The sequence below is a fragment of the Haliotis rufescens genome, unplaced genomic scaffold (genome assembly GCF_023055435.1).
Source record: "Haliotis rufescens isolate VD_foot unplaced genomic scaffold, xgHalRufe1.0.p SCAF_15, whole genome shotgun sequence".
In the NCBI taxonomy this organism is placed as follows: Eukaryota; Metazoa; Mollusca; class Gastropoda; order Lepetellida; family Haliotidae; genus Haliotis; species Haliotis rufescens.
The window spans coordinates 5554016-5578305 of NW_025963835.1; the positions used below are offsets into that span (position 1 = coordinate 5554016).

At 40.6% G+C, this 24290-nt stretch overlaps 1 protein-coding gene and 2 long non-coding RNA genes across 3 annotated transcripts in view; 1 reads left to right on the plus strand and 2 right to left on the minus strand.

Annotated features, from left to right (window-relative positions):
* Positions 1–840: 840 nt before the first annotated feature.
* Positions 841–6654, plus strand: LOC124134998. The gene is made up of 2 exons (XR_006861189.2): positions 841–979; positions 6517–6654. It is a non-coding gene; the product is annotated as an uncharacterized LOC124134998 (long non-coding RNA).
* Positions 6655–9413: 2759 nt separating this feature from the next.
* LOC125380035 lies at positions 9414–10896 on the minus strand. The gene is made up of 2 exons (XR_007221009.1): positions 10596–10896; positions 9414–10482 (listed from the first exon to the last, which is right to left on the minus strand). It is a non-coding gene; the product is annotated as an uncharacterized LOC125380035 (long non-coding RNA).
* Positions 10897–12422: 1526 nt separating this feature from the next.
* The window catches only part of LOC124134999 (Fanconi anemia group J protein homolog), a 45706-nt gene continuing 33838 nt past the window's right edge, over positions 12423–24290 (minus strand). Inside the window, exons 21-32 of the mRNA XM_048396077.1 lie at positions 23618–23689; positions 22192–22315; positions 21815–21912; positions 20935–20970; positions 20250–20377; positions 18854–18921; positions 18281–18392; positions 16494–17640; positions 15546–15603; positions 14802–14933; positions 13605–13753; positions 12423–13491 (exon numbers count right to left, since the gene is read on the minus strand). Of these exons, the coding sequence (XP_048252034.1) occupies positions 13456–13491; positions 13605–13753; positions 14802–14933; positions 15546–15603; positions 16494–17640; positions 18281–18392; positions 18854–18921; positions 20250–20377; positions 20935–20970; positions 21815–21912; positions 22192–22315; positions 23618–23689 (2160 nt within the window). The 3' untranslated portion in view covers positions 12423–13455. The remainder of the gene's footprint in view (positions 13492–13604; positions 13754–14801; positions 14934–15545; positions 15604–16493; positions 17641–18280; positions 18393–18853; positions 18922–20249; positions 20378–20934; positions 20971–21814; positions 21913–22191; positions 22316–23617; positions 23690–24290) is intronic.

The window sequence follows — 24290 nt, forward strand, 5'->3', positions numbered from 1 at the left end:
ACTAAAAAGATGAATATTACTCGATAGCAAAAGGCACAGATTCAGCATTTGCCTGGACCCATACAAAAATGTCACTGATTACGAAGATGTTAAACGAGAGACAAAGTATTTTTGCCTTGGCTTTAGAAAGATATCATGAATAGAAAAAATACACTTTCCCGCTTTGTTTACCTTATTAAGGCAGCATATGGGACTCACTATAAATCTTCGAGTAAGCATCGTGCTAACAATTATTTGGGTAGGTGACCATAACTGTCATTTAACCAGTTCACTTCACCTTCACTTTTTTGTTTTGTTTGTTGTTTAACGCCGCACTCAGCAATATTCCAGCTATATGACAGCGGTCTGTAAATAATCGAGTCAGGACCAGACAATCTAGTGATTGACACCATGAGCATCGATCCACGCAATTGGGATACGATGACATGCATCATCCATCCAAGTCAGCGAGCCTGACCACCCGATCCCGTTAGTCGCCTCTTACGACAAGCATAGTCGCCTTTTACGGCAAGCATGGGTTGCTGAAGACCTATTCTACCCCGGATCTTCACGGGTCACCTTCACTTCAACGGCCTCTCATATAGGCCTATATGAATTTTGAGAGTTAAATTACTTACTGAAGAGTGTATCCAGTGTAGTCCACAAAACGTTTTTGACATCATACTTATACTGAAGCCTACTTGCGGCTAGATTGTGATGCTCTGTGTCACCACTATCGTCTTGTCTGATATGCATACAACATTCGTTCGTTTTCAACTACCTGGGATCCTGTCATGCGTAGAGCAGGGGACAAAACAGTCCGTCACGTGATATTATGACAGTCTCGCGAGATTTATGACGTCACCATGACGACAGTTTCACTACTGATATCGCCATTGTGATTATCATACTGCTACTATATCCTGCTTCGTTGCTGCTGTTCTTTGCCTCGTATTTTTCACAACTTCGTCTGGAAACACTATGAGCTCATACTCTCAAGGTATGTCATCACTTCTGAATTAGTTATCTTGTCTTTTCTTCTTTCTTTTATGACTTATTCAGTGTTAGAAATTGGCACTAGTCCTATAGTCCTTGCCAAACTGCCCAATAGTAAAGGTATCATAAGGACTAGGCCTAGTAGAAATTTGCTATTTTAAGGGTTTTGCTACATGCTATCATTATAAGGACTAGTGGACTAAAATGTTAGTTTCTGCCGCTGTTATTTACTTGCTGAATCTGAAGTTGATCTCGCCTATGAAAAAGAGGAAACTTCCAGAACATACTGCCGGCTTGTGCTTTGTCTTATGTTGAGATCCGTTTCACGTTAGTTAAGATCGCCTTTTCAGTCTCCCCTGTTAATAAACAACACATTCATAGTTTGTTTAATTTATCTTTTCAATTTGAAATACTTTTAGATCTAGATCTAATCATATGATGTCACTTTGGTCTGTTAGTAATAATGGTCTAAGGACAGTTAGGCTAATAATGTTTTCGGCGATGAATGGTGCAGTGGTTCTTGATTACTATCAGAATTAAATTTCTGAATCACTAATTAACTCTCCTTAAACTCTTATTAATTCGTATTCCTGTCCAAAATGTAGGATATTTGGCTCTTAATCTTATTAGCCCTAACAGTTACTTCACTTGGGCATTTTTAGGTTACGACAGAACAATTTGCCATCTTTTTGTAAAAGTGAGGATTTTGTATGTTCTTAGATAACAGGCAAGTTGTCAGTAGTAGCCCAATATCAAGGTACTTTAGACCATATCATGATGGTTGTGAATACTTTTGTCTACAACACAAATTATATCATTATAGTAACACGGCGACAGAAACTAACAGTTTTAGTCCACTAGTCCTCATGATCATAACATACAGCAAAACTCTTAAAAAGGGCAAGTTTCTACTAGTCCTTATGATACCTTAACTGTTGGGCAGATTTGGCAAGGAATATAGGACACATCTTCAAATGAACAAACTTAACTAACTTAGGGTTCCAACCCACCTGTTGACCCCTGAAGATCCGGGCAGAGAATAGGTCTTCAGCAATCCATGTTTGCAGTAACAGGCGACTATGCTTGTCGTACAGGCTCGCCGACTTGGTTGATGCATGTCATCGTATCATCATTGTATAGATCGATGCTCATGATGTCAATCATTGGATTGTCTGGTCCAGATTCGATTATTTACAGACCGCCGTCATATAGCTGGAATACGCCTGAGTGTGGCGTTAAACAACAAACAAACCATACCGGTTGTTTCCTACAGTGCTTATTGGGTATCCATTCTGATATGCCTTTCAGTGTTATCATGAAAGTTCTCAAACTGTTGTCTTCTAACTATAATTCTTCATATGTTAGGAGTAACATATAGATGAAAAAAGCGCTCCTCTGTCCAGCGTTAGAAATTGGTAGTCCTGTAGTCCTTGCCAAAGTGTCCAATAGTTAAGGTATCATAAGGGCTAGATCTAGTAGAAATTTGCCATTTTTGAGTCTTGCTATATGTTATCATTATAAGGACAAGTGGTCTAGAAATGTTAGTTTCTACCGCTGGTGTCCTTGTCTTAGTAAGGAAGTAACCATCATGTATAAATAGATCAGAAACATTTCCAACAACTGTTGCAACAAGGTTTAATCTCAACAGTGATGCTAGCATGATGCTTTTAGGCAGCAATAGAAAATAAAAGTTTTAGTCCACTAGTCCTTATAATGGTAACAGTTAGCAAAACCTTTAGAAAGGGCAAAATTTTTACATGTCCTTGTGATATCTTAACTATTGGGCAGTTTGGCAAGGACTACAGGACTAAATGTTTAGTGCCAATTTCTAACGTTGCTTTTACGAGAGCTTCGCTGTCTAGGTTGAAGGCACTAACATGACACTGGGAGACTCAATGAATATCAGAACAAAATCACTAAAGTTGACATGTTTCTTCATGTCATATTCTGAAAATGTACACATTATGGCCATTTGGAAAGTGTACTCACCAAGAAAACAAAACAAAACAATGTTTGTGAGAATTTACACCAGCACTGACCTTCAGGTTCTTGTCCTTTTACATGAATATATATATATATATATATATATATATATATATATATATATATATATATATAATAAAATAATAAAGTCCACGTTAGTCCATCATCTATATATATATAAAGAAGATGATGGACTAACGTGGACTTTATTATTTTATTATATATTACATGTACACCGAGTGAACATTTACCTCATTTTTGTGTATATATATATATATATATATATATATATATATATATATTTCTGCTTTCAGTCAAACCTGTAGTAAACAATTCCTTCATATAATTATCACTTATGTAATCACATGTCTTAAATAATTCTCTTGCAACTCTAATTACCCCAAAGAATACCATGGTATTGTCTACCAAAGGTTTGTGTAATTATATTCTACCTCATCAGTGAGGGTGTAACCTGTCTCTACCACAACCTGGATATCCTACTTTTCAAACCTGCACTTAAGTGTTAAGACTTAATCCACTGATGTGATCTGATGTGATCATCGCCCTTCACTTTTTAGAATGTAATATTATTTGACTATGATGACAAAGGATCAACAGAACAACTGTGAATGTTTTTAAAACTCGGTTATATACTGTTCAGTTGATCCTGTCTTTCTGACTCTCATTCCTTCTTACTCGACAGCTCTTGACCTCGTGATCAGGTTCCCCTTGAACTTTGACATCTGGGCCCCTCCTCGCCAAGTGGGTGTCTTTGGAATCAGTAATTTTCTAGAGTTAATATATATATTCAGTAATAACCACACACAGTCAAACACCGTTGTGTTTTCTCGAAGTAAAAACGTGGCCCCTACACATTTCTTCGTATTTATCATTTTTCGGTTGTATTGAACCTCTCGAGGTATTTACAAAGGTCCCTTGAACTTCGACACTGCAGTGTTTGACTTAACCTTTATTAATCACTAACGCTCTCCTAAGATCATGGATATCCCTTAATACATTTCCAGCATCTATTCTAATCTTTCTCTACTTTCTACTTCCATCTTCTGTCACTCTCTACATGTCCTTCTCTCCCTCCCTGTCAGCGTCGTCCTGGGAGATACATGACCATCCTTGACCCCCTGTCAGAGCTCCCCACCCCTCCCACCTCTCTCCCTGCCCCTCTCTCTACCCCCGTCCTCCGTGATGCCCCTCACTTCGTCGAAATCAACCTCGATGATGAGGACACCCCGACCCAGTCCACAGTTCGAGTCTTCCTGTCACGTGTGTCTGGATTCTTGAGGAGAGTGTTCCGTGTCAAGATGGACGCTTAGAGTGACATCTTGCTACTTCGTGGACGCTGTGTCATTTAATAATTAATCACCTTAAATCATAAATAAAAGATATATTATGTTTTTGGCATTTTTGGACCTTTCGGACGTTCTACTTTTCGGACCTTTCGGACAATTGTACTTTTGGATTTTTAAAAAATGTACCATCTTTGTATTACAGTATATTTTGATTCCCACATTTTGGCTCTTTCGGACAAGGTTTTAATTGAGGTTTACTTGATTAGCAATCAGTATTAACTATTAAAGAGTGTCTTGGTTTTCTAGCTCCTTTGTTTTTATCTTTTGTTATATATATAACACACGACTTCTTCAAAACCAATCAAGCAACGCATTGTGTGTGCAGAATATGGTTTATTTTATCCTCCTTGATTCATTCGACTCGTCACAACAGATAGTTATGGATTCTGACTGATTTCTTTGCATCTCTCTCAACATATTTGATATAAAGAGCAAGCCCAGCTTGCACAATACAATCTCCTATCCTATAACATAGACTTGAAATACTGACCCATGAAGATCCAGGGTAGAATATGTCTTCAGCAACCCATGCTTGCCGTAAAAGGTGACTATGCTTGTCGAAAGAGGCGACTAACGGGATCGGGTGGGATCGGGTGGTCAGGCTCGCTGACTTGGTTGATGCATGCTATCGATCCCGATTGCGTGGATCGATGCTCATGATGTCAATCACTGGACTGTCTGGTCCAGACTCGATTATTTACAGCCGTCATATAGCTGAGTGCGGCGTTAAACAACAAACAAACAAACTTAAATCTTGTACTACTAGGATCAATTTGTTCTTCTAAAATATAATCTCTGGAGATTGTACTTAACTCCCCTAAGCCATATGGCTCAAATTTAAACCTAGATTAGTTCTGTCATAGTACTGCTGAACAAAGTGTTTGGCTAATAGAAACCACAATCAAGGCTAAGCGACCCTCCCTATGAAGCCTCATTTTCATGTTTCATAGCCGAGTGAGTGAGCCAGTTTGGTTTCACAGCTTTAAGAAGTATTTCAGTCAGTGGGGTGGAGACAAGATGGAAATTTCCAATGGTGTCTACCCCTTGTAATTATACAAACTTGGACACTAGAAATTAAGCGAGAGGCGCCATCATTGTCTAGGGATCAGTTGGTGAGTGGTATCACTACGTTTTTAGAAATATTCTGGCAATGTCAGCACGAAGGAGACCAAGATACTGGCCGATACTGTTGTCTCTCTTTGAATATGCACACGTGTGTAATATTCCAGCTATATCAAAGCAGTCTGTTAATACCTAGACAAGGTAAACAAGTGGTTGACTGCATGAACAGGGTGGAAGGGGAATTTATTCTGCCCCTCAATTTCCAAAATGGCTTCCCAGTTACAATTTACGCTATTCCATTTCAATCGCCTCTGAGTTGGTCGAGACCAGTTTTATCAACACCAGAACATTCAATTTTACGTTAAATAACGATGATATTATTATTATTATATACCGCACTTATCCAGGTATTAGTATCAACTCAAATGCGGTTTATTTGTTCCCCGACCAGTGGATCCGGTTGCATTCCAGTTATCATTCTCAACTCCCTGGAGAGTATACAACTCCAGCTGCCTACGGCTAGATGGCTTACATCCACCTCACATATCGGGTACCCATTTCCCGCTGGGTGAAGAGGTACATTTTGAACTACGTCACTTGCCCAGAGTGACACGTTTTGACACTGGTGTTTCTGGTGTGTGAACTATTTGTGTTTCCACTGTCTGGTCATCTGTCATCGGACGAGTGGGTTCTTTTGAATGCACAGGTGAATATACTGACCACTAGGGGTAGTGGCAACACTGTAAAGACCTGTAAGTGCTGGTTCATAGGCTGAATAACAACCACGTCGCTAGCGGGATACGATCTCAGCACCTGGCGCTTCTGACTGCTTGCCGACATGCATATGTATGTACCATGTTATAACACGTTAGTAGGTGTATCAATAATGGATTAGGCATTTGTCCTGTGTCAAACACTGCGTAAAATTTATAATACAGATAATGGCGTTTAAGACTACGTTCAAGTCAACGTTATGGAGGTCAGTTTAGACGTACACCGGACAGGCGGTATAAAGTTTTACTACAGCAATAATCAGACTTTTGAGAAAGCTGTCAGTGTCTGTACACATGCTATCTGCTCTCTACTGTATCACAGACAAGGTTATTCATAACTTTTCGCCCGTTCACAGGAAGAAGATCTGAAGCCTGTCTCTCCCCGTGCTGGTGATGTTGCACTGAGCAGCCTTTGTCTCCATCTGATGTGTATCGCGTCTGTTATAAACAAGTACCAGTGAAATGTTGTAATAAAATCCTACTCTGAACGTGAAGCCCTGTTGTGCTCCTTTCTAGCTTTGATGTAATTATCACTTGAGTGAGTCTGTTATTTAATGCCGAACAATAATCGACTCTGGACCTGACAATCCAATGATTGATGTCATGAGCATCTATCCACGCAATTGGGATACGATATGACATGCATCAACGAGCTTGACCACCCAATCCCAGGAGTAGCTTCTTACAGCAAGCAGGTAGGACAGAAGACCTAGTCCTTTGCTGATCTTCACCAGTCTAAAGCAGCTTTTGACAGTATGTCGTTCGTTAGCATAGTGTGGGATGCAGGACTGGACGATTATAGTTTTAGTTTTAGTGAAAGCCACGTGCACCGGTATGGTACTGACAAAGCACGAAACGTACTCTCAGCAAAACTTGGATTTGAACCCATGGTCATGAGATTCGGACACGCCAAAGGTGTCAAGTGAGTGAGTGAGTGAGTATGGTTTAATGCCGCTCTTAGCAATATTCCAGCAATATAACGGCGGGGGACACCAGAAATGGGCTTCACACATTGTACCCATGTCGGGAATCAAACCCGGGTCTTTGGCCTTACGAGCGAATGCTTTAACCACTAGGCTACCCGACCACCCTAAAGGGGCCGAACATCTGGACGTGTTTAATCCTCGTTGACAGTTCTGTATGTAAATACCAGAGCTTATACGTGGTGGAACAGTAGTCAGCATTAGAAATGGGCACTAGTCCTGTAGTCCTTACCAAACTGCCCAATAGTTCTTTTTCAGCCTGTTTCATTCACAAACACACAGTTTCAACCATATTCGAATGACACAGTGCTAAAAATAGCAATCCAATCAAATTACACTAATTAATGGGTGGGGTGGGGGCATATATATAGCGATGAGCAGTTTGCCCCTCAGTCCTCATCCGAGCAGAAGATCATGAATCAGTTAACATTACCTACACAGGTATAGGCACTTTCCTAATCATGACCTATGTTTCAGGCACATCTACATTCATACTTTATCTGTATTACAGCCGCCAGTCAATGTGCGAAGAAGTCTTGAAAATAATATATATAAAAATCTACCTTCCTCATATTTTTTTTTAGAAATTGGGATGAAAATCTAATAATTTCTCTACATGTTTGTGGCATAATTAGGTACACATGGAACATGAAACTGGCATCTTGCACAATACTACCACATTTGAAGTGAGGAAAATATAAGGATCGCCACTGACATTACAAAAACAACTCAAAACATTAAATAACAAAAAATATTTTGTGGATCACATATTTATCAACGCACCAAACTGAAATATATACACACAAATAGCCATGTCGCAGGAAATGTCGGGATCGAGCCCCCACAACTGGCCTTGACAAATTTCCACAAGTGCTTTTACGTCTGGACCTAACCTTGGAATTGGTGTCCTTTCAGATTTTTTACATAAACAAATGTCAATTCTCAATTTTCGTATGTTTCACACAGGTGTTCACTAGCGTATTGGCATGTGATGTCATGGTTACCAGTTAAACCAATAGGATCTTACTTTCCGCTGCATGAGGTTTTTTGTGTGCCTTAATTCCATGAATGAAACAGAAGTGGCGTATATAGAACAACTGCGCCAGTTCATGTCAAATTAATTCCAGAATGCTAGTGGGAATTCATTTAAAGCAGAGATAAATATGAGCTTAGACACAAAACATTGCCTTTTCCTCTAAGTTCCCGTACTCTGTCCATGCTATTTGGATAATCCTGGTTTGTGACGAGCATTATATATATAGGTCAACTGTAGAGGTCACAAAAACAACATAACTATAAGTGTTCAAACTTACATGGTTCATATGTTATGTGTAAAATTATGTGTATATATAGATATACACATGTGTCTTATAAACATGGTTTCCTTTAATTGAAGACAATTAAGAAAAATTAAGGCCACAGTGATAGGTTTTTTTTCATTTTTGCTTGCTTGGTAAATCTAACAGATTTCCTAGAATAACAACTTATAAAAGGCCCTGATTCCTAGTTTAGTTATATATTATTTCAAAATAATTGTTGATTTTGCTAATGAATCAAAGCAATATAGATCTGCCCATTGCTGTAGCATCATATTACATTTGTTGTGATAAATCAGCTTGTTCATGCAGAGTTATTTATTCACTTTAGTAAATAGTGACTATTTAGTGACTATTGGTCTGGAAATCACTATTGCGATAACTATTGATATTGAAAGAAACTATTGCGATAACTATTGTTATTGCAAGCAACTATTGCGATAAATATGGATAGTTTTCAGTGTATCGTTATAGATGGATTTTAGAGTTGAATTAAACCTTGGAAGTGAAGTTTCCTTTGAATGTGATAACCACAACAAAAAATTAAAAGTAAAGGTTGAGATATGACTGATTTGTTTAATACCCTAATTACATTACTTCACATTACTTTTTTTTACTGCGAGCGTGTTTTGGTGACTAAATCGCAGGATATTTTGTGTGAACATAAGAGCAGGGTTGATGTGTAAAGATGAAATCAAGGTCAAACTAAAATATCACGAAAAACAACAAAAACGTTAAGCCCACTGCTAAATACACTTACAGAACTACAAATTTCACAACATTTTGAAAAATACTGTTTGAGCATCAGCCAAAGTGAGTTTTTTCAATATCGCAGCTATTGTAGACTCCAACAAAGACAAAAAGATTGACTTGTCTGGCAAACAGACGGCAAAGATCAGCAGCATTCCTCCTGGGGTCAGCACAACACATCAATTAACAAGTCTACGCATCACAATAATCTTACTGATTTATTCGGATCAGGTTTTGATTCCTGAAATGGTAATAATTCGTGTTCATCATATACAGCATTTGTATCCTCCTCTTACAGCAGACTAGTAAGTTTCAAATATGGCACCCTACATGTAAACTCTACAGAAGAAGTAGATTAAAGTTTGTTTCTTACATAGACTGACAACTGTATAAGTGCAGATCCAAGAGCATGTATAAATAAAACTTTATCTGATGAGTGTGTATTCAAACGGCACAACCTATGATGATTGCTAGAAAGTTGGCATTATACATTAGTTCATACTACTGGGTACCCATTTATTGCTGGGTGAGCAGAGGCACATTGTTTAAACGAAGTCCCTTGCCAAAGGAGACAGCACATATCTGACAGGTTCCCATGGCGCCCAATATTTGGCAACAAAACAACAATATCACAGCATGCTGTACATCCAGTGGTCACTGGTGTGACCAAAAGTTTACGTATGATGATATCTGACAATATCTGACAACTGAGAAAATGATCCTTGAATGTGTCATGTACAACACATAGATAACAAGGACCTTATAGTTTCACTATAATTGACATACTTTTAACAAGAGCAACAAATATGTAACAAATCAGCACAAACAATTTTACATACAATTTAATTAGTTCATGAATTGATATAATTATTTCATTAATTTGACACTTCACTTTAGTGCACTTGTACTTCCCACACTTCTGGTGCTGAATCATAGACTAGACTGCATAAGTCTAGAATGTAGGTCGTCAAACATATTACACCCAAGATATTTTCTGACAATATTTTCATCGCATCTATATATACAGTTCTTGTTGAGACCCCTTTTTCTCAAGATCTTTGGGACTGACCACAGAATCCATCAAGCCAAGTGGAGTTTCAAGTATGACATTCAGTCGATCAGCAACTCCGTCGCAGCCACCTTTGAAGTCTTTTCCTAGCTTGACGGTTCCCCTAGGTCTCAAACCCCAGATTATGTAGCAGTATGTGAAATGTCAGTATTGCACGTGTCCAGGGAGCTAGCTAATCTTCACCTTCTGTAGGTTGAGCCACATCTGAAACATAGACAGAACTTATAAATTCACTGCAATTGGTGCTTCTGTGCAAGTCATGCAAACAACTGAATTACCACAAACAAATTGGAAACATCACAAACTAATGAACCAACCTGCCCCCTCTGGTACTGGGAATCTGTTGAGAGAAGTACACGACACCCCAGGACGTCCCGACAGTCGGGCTGACCGCCACACTTGTTACAGTGGAGAAACTGGACAACTACTCCAGCCTCAGCATCACAGTGGCAGTCCAACGTCACACCTGTAACAGCATGATGGTGAAGTGTGTGATACAGGTGTAACTTACTGGTAGGCAGAGCCAGTTGTGTCTCAAATGGAGCGAAAGTGAGTGTTTTGTTGCTTTGTTTGTTGGTTGTTTATAATGTAAATAATCGAGACTGGACAAGACAATCCAAGGATTGATAGAACGAGCACTGATCCACGCAATAGGAATACAACGAAATAGATCAACCAAGTCACCCGATCCCGTTAGTCGCCTCTTACAACAAGCATAGTCACCTCTTACAAGCATCGGTTGCTGAAGACCTATTTCTCCCCACAATCTTCACAGGTCGAAGGTGAGTGAGAGGGATCACAAAAGTGGTGGTGAGGTGAGGTGAAATTGAGTTTAATGTCGCGTCCAAGATTATTGCACTTATATAGTGACGTGCATGCACGTGTGTGTGTGTGTGTGCCTGCTTGTACTAGTCCGGACTGATGACGATTTATAGTGCTAGCACACTGAGATACCATGCCACAGTTTAACATGAATACCCCACTCAGGCACAGTATACTGACTCCGAGCCGACCAGTCCTTGTTTTAGCCCCTAAATGCCAAGTGCCATACAGGGTAACAACAAGTACCATCTTTTAACGTCTTTTGGTATGACGCGGCCGGGGATTGAACCCCAGACCTTCCGCTCTCTGGGCGGACGCTCTACCACTAGACCACGGAGGATCATAAAAGTGTGTCACAGGATCGATCAGCTGTGCTCCCGTGTATTCAGCTCATCATCAGCAGATCTTTAAAGTCAAGTGCACAGCAGCACCCTAAAGCAAAATATCCTGACCACATCCTCTTCATACTCAGCAGCATTAGAAATTAATGCTAAATATTTTCTGATTATGGCTTTTGGCTCTGGTTGGTTCTGGTGAGTGTCCTGGGGTGCTATCCCTAGAGGTCAACACAGCTGTCCTGGCCTGGCACTGATTTTGCTAATGAATCAAAGCAATATAGATCTGCCCATTGCTGTAGCATCATATTACATTTGTTGTGATAAATCAGCTTGTTCATGCAGAGTTATTTATTCACTTTAGTAAATAGTGACTATTTAGTGACTATTGGTCTGGAAATCACTATTGCGATAACTATTGATATTGAAAGAAACTATTGCGATAACTATTGTTATTGCAAGCAACTATTGCGATAAATATGGATAGTTTTCAGTGTATCGTTATAGATGGATTTTAGAGTTGAATTAAACCTTGGAAGTGAAGTTTCCTTTGAATGTGATAACCACAACAAAAAATTAAAAGTAAAGGTTGAGATATGACTGATTTGTTTAATACCCTAATTACATTACTTCACATTACTTTTTTTTACTGCGAGCGTGTTTTGGTGACTAAATCGCAGGATATTTTGTGTGAACATAAGAGCAGGGTTGATGTGTAAAGATGAAATCAAGGTCAAACTAAAATATCACGAAAAACAACAAAAACGTTAAGCCCACTGCTAAATACACTTACAGAACTACAAATTTCACAACATTTTGAAAAATACTGTTTGAGCATCAGCCAAAGTGAGTTTTTTCAATATCGCAGCTATTGTAGACTCCAACAAAGACAAAAAGATTGACTTGTCTGGCAAACAGACGGCAAAGATCAGCAGCATTCCTCCTGGGGTCAGCACAACACATCAATTAACAAGTCTACGCATCACAATAATCTTACTGATTTATTCGGATCAGGTTTTGATTCCTGAAATGGTAATAATTCGTGTTCATCATATACAGCATTTGTATCCTCCTCTTACAGCAGACTAGTAAGTTTCAAATATGGCACCCTACATGTAAACTCTACAGAAGAAGTAGATTAAAGTTTGTTTCTTACATAGACTGACAACTGTATAAGTGCAGATCCAAGAGCATGTATAAATAAAACTTTATCTGATGAGTGTGTATTCAAACGGCACAACCTATGATGATTGCTAGAAAGTTGGCATTATACATTAGTTCATACTACTGGGTACCCATTTATTGCTGGGTGAGCAGAGGCACATTGTTTAAACGAAGTCCCTTGCCAAAGGAGACAGCACATATCTGACAGGTTCCCATGGCGCCCAATATTTGGCAACAAAACAACAATATCACAGCATGCTGTACATCCAGTGGTCACTGGTGTGACCAAAAGTTTACGTATGATGATATCTGACAATATCTGACAACTGAGAAAATGATCCTTGAATGTGTCATGTACAACACATAGATAACAAGGACCTTATAGTTTCACTATAATTGACATACTTTTAACAAGAGCAACAAATATGTAACAAATCAGCACAAACAATTTTACATACAATTTAATTAGTTCATGAATTGATATAATTATTTCATTAATTTGACACTTCACTTTAGTGCACTTGTACTTCCCACACTTCTGGTGCTGAATCATAGACTAGACTGCATAAGTCTAGAATGTAGGTCGTCAAACATATTACACCCAAGATATTTTCTGACAATATTTTCATCGCATCTATATATACAGTTCTTGTTGAGACCCCTTTTTCTCAAGATCTTTGGGACTGACCACAGAATCCATCAAGCCAAGTGGAGTTTCAAGTATGACATTCAGTCGATCAGCAACTCCGTCGCAGCCACCTTTGAAGTCTTTTCCTAGCTTGACGGTTCCCCTAGGTCTCAAACCCCAGATTATGTAGCAGTATGTGAAATGTCAGTATTGCACGTGTCCAGGGAGCTAGCTAATCTTCACCTTCTGTAGGTTGAGCCACATCTGAAACATAGACAGAACTTATAAATTCACTGCAATTGGTGCTTCTGTGCAAGTCATGCAAACAACTGAATTACCACAAACAAATTGGAAACATCACAAACTAATGAACCAACCTGCCCCCTCTGGTACTGGGAATCTGTTGAGAGAAGTACACGACACCCCAGGACGTCCCGACAGTCGGGCTGACCGCCACACTTGTTACAGTGGAGAAACTGGACAACTACTCCAGCCTCAGCATCACAGTGGCAGTCCAACGTCACACCTGTAACAGCATGATGGTGAAGTGTGTGATACAGGTGTAACTTACTGGTAGGCAGAGCCAGTTGTGTCTCAAATGGAGCGAAAGTGAGTGTTTTGTTGCTTTGTTTGTTGGTTGTTTATAATGTAAATAATCGAGACTGGACAAGACAATCCAAGGATTGATAGAACGAGCACTGATCCACGCAATAGGAATACAACGAAATAGATCAACCAAGTCACCCGATCCCGTTAGTCGCCTCTTACAACAAGCATAGTCACCTCTTACAAGCATCGGTTGCTGAAGACCTATTTCTCCCCACAATCTTCACAGGTCGAAGGTGAGTGAGAGGGATCACAAAAGTGGTGGTGAGGTGAGGTGAAATTGAGTTTAATGTCGCGTCCAAGATTATTGCACTTATATAGTGACGTGCATGCACGTGTGTGTGTGTGTGTGCCTGCTTGTACTAGTCCGGACTGATGACGATTTATAGTGCTAGCACACTGAGATACCATGCCACAGTTTAACATGAATACCCCACTCAGGCACAGTATACTGACTCCGAGCCGACCAGTCCTTGTTTTAGCCCCTAAATGCCAAGTGCCATACAGGGTAACAACAAGTACCATCTTTTAACGTCTTTTGGTATGACGCGGCCGGGGATTGAACCCCAGACCTTCCGCTCTCTGGGCGGACGCTCTACCACTAGACCACGGAGGATCATAAAAGTGTGTCACAGGATCGATCAGCTGTGCTCCCGTGTATTCAGCTCATCATCAGCAGATCTTTAAAGTCAAGTGCACAGCAGCACCCTAAAGCAAAATATCCTGACCACATCCTCTTCATACTCAGCAGCATTAGAAATTAATGCTAAATATTTTCTGATTATGGCTTTTGGCTCTGGTTGGTTCTGGTGAGTGTCCTGGGGTGCTATCCCTAGAGGTCAACACAGCTGTCCTGGCCTGGCACTGCTGGGCTACCTGAGTGGTGAGTGAGTTATTGAACATTACAGCCATGTTTCAGCCATATCGTGATGAGGCTATCTGAGGATGTCACTTATGATACCACTCACCATTTTCGAGTACAGCAGAGAAAGCCTGTAGAGAGTCCCCCAGCGGCTGCGCTGGTAGGTACACCACATCCGGGACACCTGTACCTCCAGGCAACTTCATGAAACATGGCACTCTTTTCCGCTTTTCAAAATCTGCAAACAGAAAAATTAAATGTATTAAAGACACATTTCATGGAATATTATTTTCTGACTTTCATACCATGCCGTGTATTGTCCTGATCTAAACAAAGTTCCAAAAGCAAACAATGTGCTATGACCATCTTACGTTTATGTTAAAGTATGAGAGTTATGGTAGTCGTAGCACTCAGATCGTTGAACGGAACAAACCCGGATTAATGTCACATTCAAGGTGTTTAGCTTAAACAACAATATGCATGCAACTATGCGTGTGACTGTTTGTACTAGTCCAGACTTATTCCAGTTTTATAGTGCTAGCCCACAGAGATGTGACATGGATAGCCCACTCAAATACTGACACCGAGCCGACCAGTCCTTCTTTTACCCCTTCAATGCTGAGACAGGGTAACAGAAAGTATCATCATTTAATGTTGTTTAGTGTACGTCGCAGCCAGGGGATCCAACCACCGACCTTCCACTCCCTGGGCAGACACTCTATCCACTACACCACGGAGGCAAGTCAATTCAAATTTAGCTAATACATCTTTGTGCAGACATCCTTCAGGCTGTATGTCAGTTTGCAGTAAAATCTGCCTACTAATACACTGCCACAAGGCAGATACTAACCCTTGACTCCATCAAGAAGAACACAGCCACATTCACTGCAAGTGATCTGTTTAGATTTCTGTAACATAATAGATATACTTTCAGGAAAAACAAACTTTCCAATACTGAAAAGTACCGTAATACAAGTTCACTTATCTGGCAATGATATATTGTTAGGTTACTGAACATAGTTGGTTCTTTCTATCTTCTGTTGCACTGTCGAGACTGAAACAAAACTGTAATAATTTGTTCCACAGTCTGAAGAAAAAAGGCCATCTAGGATTCCATAGTAATAACCCTTGGCAGGCCAATAAAGAAAAGAAATTCATTTGGGAATTTCTAAAACTTCTTATTTAATGTCAGAGACATTTTAACATTAACTCCTCGTCTTCTTCAATGGTCCTTTTATCAGTGAAATACACCCCGACCAAGCCATCACAACAGTGATCACAACTGTGTTTACATGAACTGTTTTACGTTCCATTTGCTGCAGACTTTGGGTTGAATATTGGTCTCTGAACAGGTCTAGATAATCCCTGTTATATTAGCATATGTTGGTAAATTAATGATTTGTTTTGTATTTTCAATCATGTTCAAATATTACAACTGCAGACTTATTGGGACATGCCTGGCAACAAAGTGCATGAAAACATGGTTTTAAATTGTCTTTTTCAAGAAAATGTCAAACTAAACAGCAATTTAGCCTGTATCAACCTTGGCCTTGAAAAGAATGTTACCAACATGATCAAGGTGGGAGATGCTTCATTTTTGTCTTAAATTATGAAAAATCATGCAGGATGCACTAGATGCATGATCCCATGAAAAAATATCCTTTTCAAGGGAATCCCACCGATACCATGGAGACAGTACATTAGTCTTTATGATGCACAACAAAAACCAAAAGCTGTCAAAAACCTTATAGAATTGCATTTTATATGAGACTGTTAGCATGGCTATATAAAAATGTACCTGATAGCCATCTTCTTGAACCTCATCTAGGAAGTCTATTCCCCTGGATCTTTTGGACACTAGCTTGGCAGTACCATCAGACTTGCGTTTCTTCTGTCTGCTACTCCGTCGCTTGACCATCAACCCTTCAAGGTCATCAATATCACATGTATCTTCCTTGCTGCCATGTTTCTCCTTAACATGGTCCTCGAGCATCTCTTTACAGTCAACAGAGCTCCCTTCTAAACAACCTGATCTACTCTTTCGTTTAAAAAGTGGTTTCTTGGTAGCAGTCTCGTGTTGTTCTGAAACACTACTGAGAGGATCCGAGTTTCCATCAAACAAAAGAGGACTTGTGCTTTTAGCAGCATCACTGACCAGGGGTTCTGTTTCAGGTGGGTTGGTGCCACTGTCTTGACCATCGTCCACCGATTGGTCTAAACGCTCACAACCCAGACTGTCCCTCCTAGGAACATGACAGAATTTGAAGAAGCGGTTCGATTTCATATCTTTCTCCAGATTCTGATTAAACGACCCAAGTTCCTGTTTAACCACATTTGTGTTAGAACCAGCCACCAAGCTCTGTTTCTCAGTAGTGATCGCTGAATCTGACAAATGACTTTCTATACCGTTCTCATTCAGAGTTGTATCCCCTCTCTTGTTTTGAGTATCTGTCCCCTTGTATTCAAATTTGAAAACAATTTTGGTTTGTTTTACATTGTGCCCAGACCCTGGGTTAGCTGGGGACACCACCATCTTCTTGCCAAGGTCACCTAGGTGAGGCCTGAGAGAAGGCTTGTCATCACCTTTACCAGGCGTTTCATTCAATGTCATAACCTTCTGACCCAAAACAATATTGTTCACAATATTCTGTTTCCCTGTCTGTGAAGCCACACCAACATTCTGCTCCAAACACATTTTTCCAGAATGTCCAATTACTTTGACATCTGCCTCTGTCTTTGACCTTCTGGCTTCAGTTTTGATGCCAAGGTCAGGGGTGAGATACATTGGTGAGTGAGAAGTCATGTGACCATATATTGAGGTGTCTCCCTTGTGCACAGACACAGAAGGGGGCGTGATGTTTGCCTTGTCTTGCAGTGGGGTCCGGGGCATCGCCTCATTGACAGACTGGGTACAAGGTGTGCTTGAAATAAATGATGCTTCAGCTCTGAAACAAGGACCATTAACATTGATACAGTGACAACTCACTTCTGGCAGATGAAAATCCCACTTTTTGTACAATATCAATATAAGAATTGCTTTAACATGTACAATCATTCATGTATCTAAAAATTGATTTGGGGTTGGAATGATTGTGGCTGTTTATCAACATCAGAACATACAATTTTACGTTCAATTATCATGATATTATTATTATTATTATATACCACACTTATCCAGGTATTGGTATCAACTCAAAAGCGATTCATTTGTTCTCCAACCAGTGGATCAGGTTGCATTCCAGTTATCATTCTCAACTTCCTTGGGAGTATACAAACCAAGCTGTTTTTACATGTACCTCACATGTTGGGTACTCATTATATATTCAGTAATCACTTTAGTTGTATAAATTATGAAATCTCAATAATATTTGTAGAAACTGCATTTCCCTGCTTAATATCCTATTTAATTTGGCGCATGAGTCCCTGAATACTTTTGAAAACTTGAATTTAAAAACAAAACAAAAAAACTTTTAACTGGTGTGCAAATGTGTTAAAGTTAGTCTTACAAATACAGTCTAATAAAATATTGCAAGCACTGCATTGGGCATCAAAGACATTAACGTTCAGCATGTATTTGTGACTTACTCCTCGTTCTCCATGGTCTCGATCCTGAGTTTGGTGAAGCAGGACAGCGAGTCCATGGCGGAGTTGAACGTGTTGTATGACACTGCCTTGTTCCTCACCCACTTGGATAAACCTGGACGTCAAACACAATATATCAGTGAAGTTAAATCTCATCTGCTATATTACTACAGTTACACAAACATTATTCTGTTCATACTCTAAAATAATAACAGTTAATCAAACATTTAAAACACTGGATAGGCAAAAGTTTGTTCTCCTTCAGCACTTGTGTCAAGACTTGTTATGGAAAAAAGAGGTTGAGAATAAGGAAACTAAATTTCCGTGTTCTACAAAGTGATCATAGCACTTCCACTGTCACATCCTGTGTTAAGGTATTGGGACTACAACCTACAGGCACTGTCATAAACAATGTGAAACATATGATCCAACTATCAATGCTTTACAACTGTTTATATTGGAATTACCTGTACACTGAGACAAGTCACAAGAAGATTGCGAAGATACCACCTCTGTGGTATCCTGTGGTATTATCTAAACATTGAGACAAGTCACCAGAAGAATGTGTAAACCTACCTTTGTGGTATTTCTGGGGGTTCTTCACAAATCTCTCATCTACAATAATCAGAGCTCCCCAGTCTCGTCTGGAACAATAAACAAATTCTTGAGACTTCCATTTCAGATCTATACAAAGATTATTTCATTGCAACATAAACATTGCCGACCAGTTTCTGATACACTTGCCAATGCCAACCAATTTCTGATACACCTGCCAATGCCGACCTGTGTCTGATACACCTGCCAATGCCTACCTGTGTCTGATACACCTGCCAATGCCTACCTGTGTCTGATACACCTACCAATGCCGACCTGTGTCTGATACACCTGCCAATGCCGACCTGTGTCTGATACACCTACCAATGCCAACCTGTGTCTGATACACCTGCCAATGCCGACCTGTGTCTGATACACCTGCCAATGCCGACCAGTGTCTGATACACCTGCCAATGCCGAGCTGTGTCTGATACACCTGCCAATGCCGAGCTGTGTCTGATACACCTGCCAATGCCGAGCTGTGTCTGATACACCTGCCAATGCCGAGCTGTGTCTGATACACCTGCCAATGCCGAGCTGTGTCTGATACACCTGCCAATGCTGAGCTGTGTCTGATACACCTGCCAATGCCGACCTGTGTCTGATACACCTACCAATGCCGACCTGTGTCTGATACACCTGCCAATGCCGACCTGTGTCTGATACACCTGCCAATGCCGACCTGTGTCTGATACACCTGCCAATGCCAACCTGTGTCTGATACACCTGCCAATGCCGACCTGTGTCTGATACCCCTGCCAATGCTGACCTGTGTCTGATACACCTGCCAATGCCGACCTGTGTCTGATACACCTACCAATGCCGACCTGTGTCTGATACACCTGCCTATGCCAACCTGTGTCTGATACCCCTGCCAATGCCGACCTGTGTCTGATACACCTGCCAATGCCGACCTGTGTCTGATACACCTACCAATGCCGACCTGTGTCTGATACACCTGCCAATGCCGAGCTGTGTCTGATACACCTGCCAATGCCAACCTGTGTCTGATACACCTGCCAATGCCGAGCTGTGTTTGATACACCTACCAATGCCGACCTGTGTCTGATACACCTGCCAATGCCGACCTGTGTCTGATACACCTGCCAATGCCAACCTGTGTCTGATACCCCTGCCAATGCTGACCTGTGTCTGATACACCTGCCAATGCCAACCTTTGTCTAATACACCTGCCAATACCGACCTGTGTCTGATACACCTGCCAATGCCAACCTTTGTCTGATACCCCTGCCAATGCTGACCTGTGTCTGATACACCTGCCAATGCCGACCTGTGTCTGATACACCTGCCAATGCCGACCTGTGTCTAATACACCTGCCAATGCTAACCTGTGTCTGATACACCTGCCAATGCCTACCTGTGTCTGATACACCTGCCAAGTGCTTGGTTGAGCGCCCGAAATGCCTGGATCTCGTACCAGTCACTCCCTGACAGAAGACCTCGAGCTGCTTTATGCTTGTCATTATACTTCCTCTTCAATTCAACCTGACATCATTGAAGATAAAACATCAAACATCAACCAACCCCACAACAATTTACTTTTTATTTATTTGAGAGATTATAACATCTTAACAGCAGATACTTACACTACATATAACAACATAGCAAAACAAAACAGGAGAGGAGTCGGAGTAACTACCTTACCTCCAGTTTCATTTGTAGTGTCTTTCATCATGTTCATATTCAAAGGTTTAACAACATACAGTCAATTAAGGATTGACTGTGTACTTTTTTCAGCTCATTGAGGTATCGATAAACAAAACTGATGCGCAAACTGTATGAATCCACATAGTGTTTTTTGAATGGAGAGAAAAAGCCCCAAACATTGCAAGCTGTGTACATTTACCGAACTGTTGAAACTCAAGCATGGGAATGGAGCTGACTGACCAAAGATATGTATCAGGGCCAATCTGGGATTCAAACCAAACATCAGCAGATCCTTGCACAGCCAAGGGAAGAAACTGTGCATAACTAATTGCATCATAAGATGACTTATGATTTCGTAAAAATACCAGTGTCCGAGAGGGAGTGTTCCGACGTACCTGGATGTCCTTGAAGTTTGGGTATGGTATTCCCACCTGCAACACAATGTACTACCAGTCAGGCAACACTTAATCACTTAGGTAATTGATGTGTCCACCTGCAACACAATGTACTACCAGTCAGGCAACACTTAATCACTTGGGTAATTGATGTGTCCACCTGCAACACAATGTACTACCAGTCAGGCAACACTTAATCACTTAGGTAATTGATGTGTCCACCTGCAACACAATGTACTACCAGTCAGGCAACACTTAATCACTTAGGTAATGGATGTGTCCACCTGCAACACAATGTACTACCAGTCAGGCAACACTTAATCACTTAGGTAATTGATGTGTCCACCTGCAACACAATGTACTACCAGTCAGGCAACACTTAATCACTTAGGTAATGGATGTGTCCACCTGCAACACAATGTACTACCAGTCAGGCAACACTTAATCACTTAGGTAATGGATGTGTCCACCTGCAACACAATGTACTACCAGTCAGGCAACACTTAATCACTTAGGTAATTGATGTGTCCACCCAAAATATCACTCATATTGAAGAGCATAAATAAGTCTTTTTTTCTGACATACAAGTCTGTTTAACAAATAAGTTTATGAAAGAAAATTCTAAATAGGTAACTCTTTCATTTTACTTTATGTTACTCAACAAAACAGTTTTAAAACATTTGGCACTCAGATTTAGGGCAATATGATCAGGGAATATAAATAAGAGGCCTGAGTTCTATTTCATGCAGAAAGTAGCAGTACTGGCTTCAGTATGAGAAGCGGTAGATTTGACATTCACGTCAGCCCCTCAGCCCTACTTAAGCATAGTAAATAACAGTAGCTACAATAGAGAACAACAGACATAAGTGAATCCACTCACGGTTATCACAGCTCGAGCAAAGTTGTCAGCAAAGTCAAGTCCTTCACTAACTTTCCCTCGACACACAGCCAGAAACAGAGCGCCATCTTTGTCTTCATCTGATATGCCGAAATGAACATGACATGACAATCACGCAGCATCAACTTGCCCAAATCAATGTTCTCTATGGCAAGCCTAGATTCATTTATTTTATAGTTTTTTTTAACAACCTACCTTAGATTAAGCAAAAAGGAGTCTTTGATTGATATTATGATTTTAAAACAGATATTTAGTTGAAACCTTTATTTCACTATTTTTAAGAATATTAAATCTAAATTCAAGCAGACCAACACAAACACACAATGTTTCTATTTACTGAGCCAGTTGCTGGTGCCTACCTCCCCTGGATTCCACTGCATCATAGAAGAGATGCATCAGCTCCTCAAAGTTCATCTTGTCGGAACCCCGAGGTTCTGCAACAATCTTCTTCTGCTGGAACATCTTGTCCCAGAGTCCAGTAGCCTGAATAGCAGTTACAACATGGGAACAATTAATCCTACAAGGCCAGCTGCCAGACATGGTGGCACTTAGCCCACAGTGATATAGTGATTGATAGAATGAGAGTCCAGTAGCCTGAATAGCAGTTACAACATGGGAACAATCAATCCTACAAGGCCAGCTGCCAGACATGGTGGCACTTAGCCCACAGTGATATAGTGATTGATAGAATGAGAGTCCAGTAGCCTGAATAGCAGTTACAACATGGGAACAATCAATCCTACAAGGCCAGCTGCCAGACATGCCGGCAATTAGCCCACAGTGATATAGTGATTGATAGAATGAGAGTCCAGTAGCCTGAATAGCAGTTACAACATGGGAACAATCAATCCTACAAGGCCAGCTGCCAGACATGCCGGCAATTAGCCCACAGTGATATAGTGATTGATAGAATGAGAGTCCAGTAGCCTGAATAGCAGTTACAACATGGGAACAATCAATCCTACAAGGCCAGCTGCCAGACATGGTGGCACTTAGCCCACAGTGATATAGTGATTGATAGAATGAGAGTCCAGTAGCCTGAATAGCAGTTACAACATGGGAACAATCAATCCTACAAGGCCAGCTGCCAGACATGCCGGCAATTAGCCCACAGTGATATAGTGATTGATAGAATGAGAGTCCAGTAGCCTGAATAGCAGTTACAACATGGGAACAATCAATCCTACAAGGCCAGCTGCCAGACATGGTGGCACTTAGCCCACAGTGATATAGTGATTGATAGAATGAGAGTTGTAGACTGAATGAGTGATAGAATGTGCGATAGAGTGAGTTAGAGAGTGATAGAATGTGCGATAGAGTGAGTTATAGAGTGGGTGGTAGAATGTGCGAAAGAGTGAGTTATAGAGTGAGTGATAGAATGTGCGATAGAGCGAGTTATAGAGTGAGTGGTAGACTGTGCGAAGAGTGAGTTATAGAGTGAGTGAGATTGGATTTAATGTTACACATGTTGCATCAAACATAACTTAGTAACAAAGTGTGATAAGTGAAGCAAGCCTAAGGTGAGGAAGGTCCTACATGTTTATCATGAGCACAGGTATGATGGATGCCGAGAGACCAAGTACTAGAATCGGCACCAATCAGGAAGTTGAACTCTTGGTCAGTGGAACATTCCTCATCAACGGTCATCATCCCAAACAACTTTCTTCATGTGAGAAGAAATCAAGATTACACATTACACACAGCTCAATATTGCCTGAATCTGGCATGACTTTGATCACGTCAGTTTGTTAGGATGTAGTCAGTATTAAAACCTGTCAGACTTACCTTCCATCTGTTGGTGAGTTTCTCCAGGCACTTGTAGGAGGGGAAGAAACACAGCACACCATGGGGCACAGTCTGGATAACAACATGTACATCTCATACTGGAACGTCTTCTAGAAACATGGAACTCGTGGAGATCCAGGTGAGAATTGGTAATCACCAACCCATGTTTGTCATAAGAGCCAACTATGTTTTTCGTAAGACGTTACTAACAGGATTGGGTGGTAAGGCTCGCTGACTTGGTTGATGCATGTCATCATATCCCAATTTTGGAGATCAATAATCATGATATCAATCTATGAATTGTCAGGTCCAGACTCGATTACTTACTTCCAGCTATATGATGGCGGTCTGGAAATAATCCAGTCTGGACCAGACAATCCAGTGATTGACATCACGAGCATTGATCCACGTAACTGGGATACGATGACATGCATCAACCAAGTCAGCAAGCCTGACCACCCGATCCCGTTATTAGCCTCTTACAACAAGCATAGTCGCCTTTTACGGCAAGCATGGGTTGTGAAGACCTATTCTACCCCAGATCTTCACGGGTCTGGTCACACACTGACATCATGATGTTGTAGTGTTTTCATCATTTAGCAAACAAATTCCAAATGAGATGCTGTACTGTATTTAAATATAAATAATCACATATTTTAGCTGCTGTTTTTGA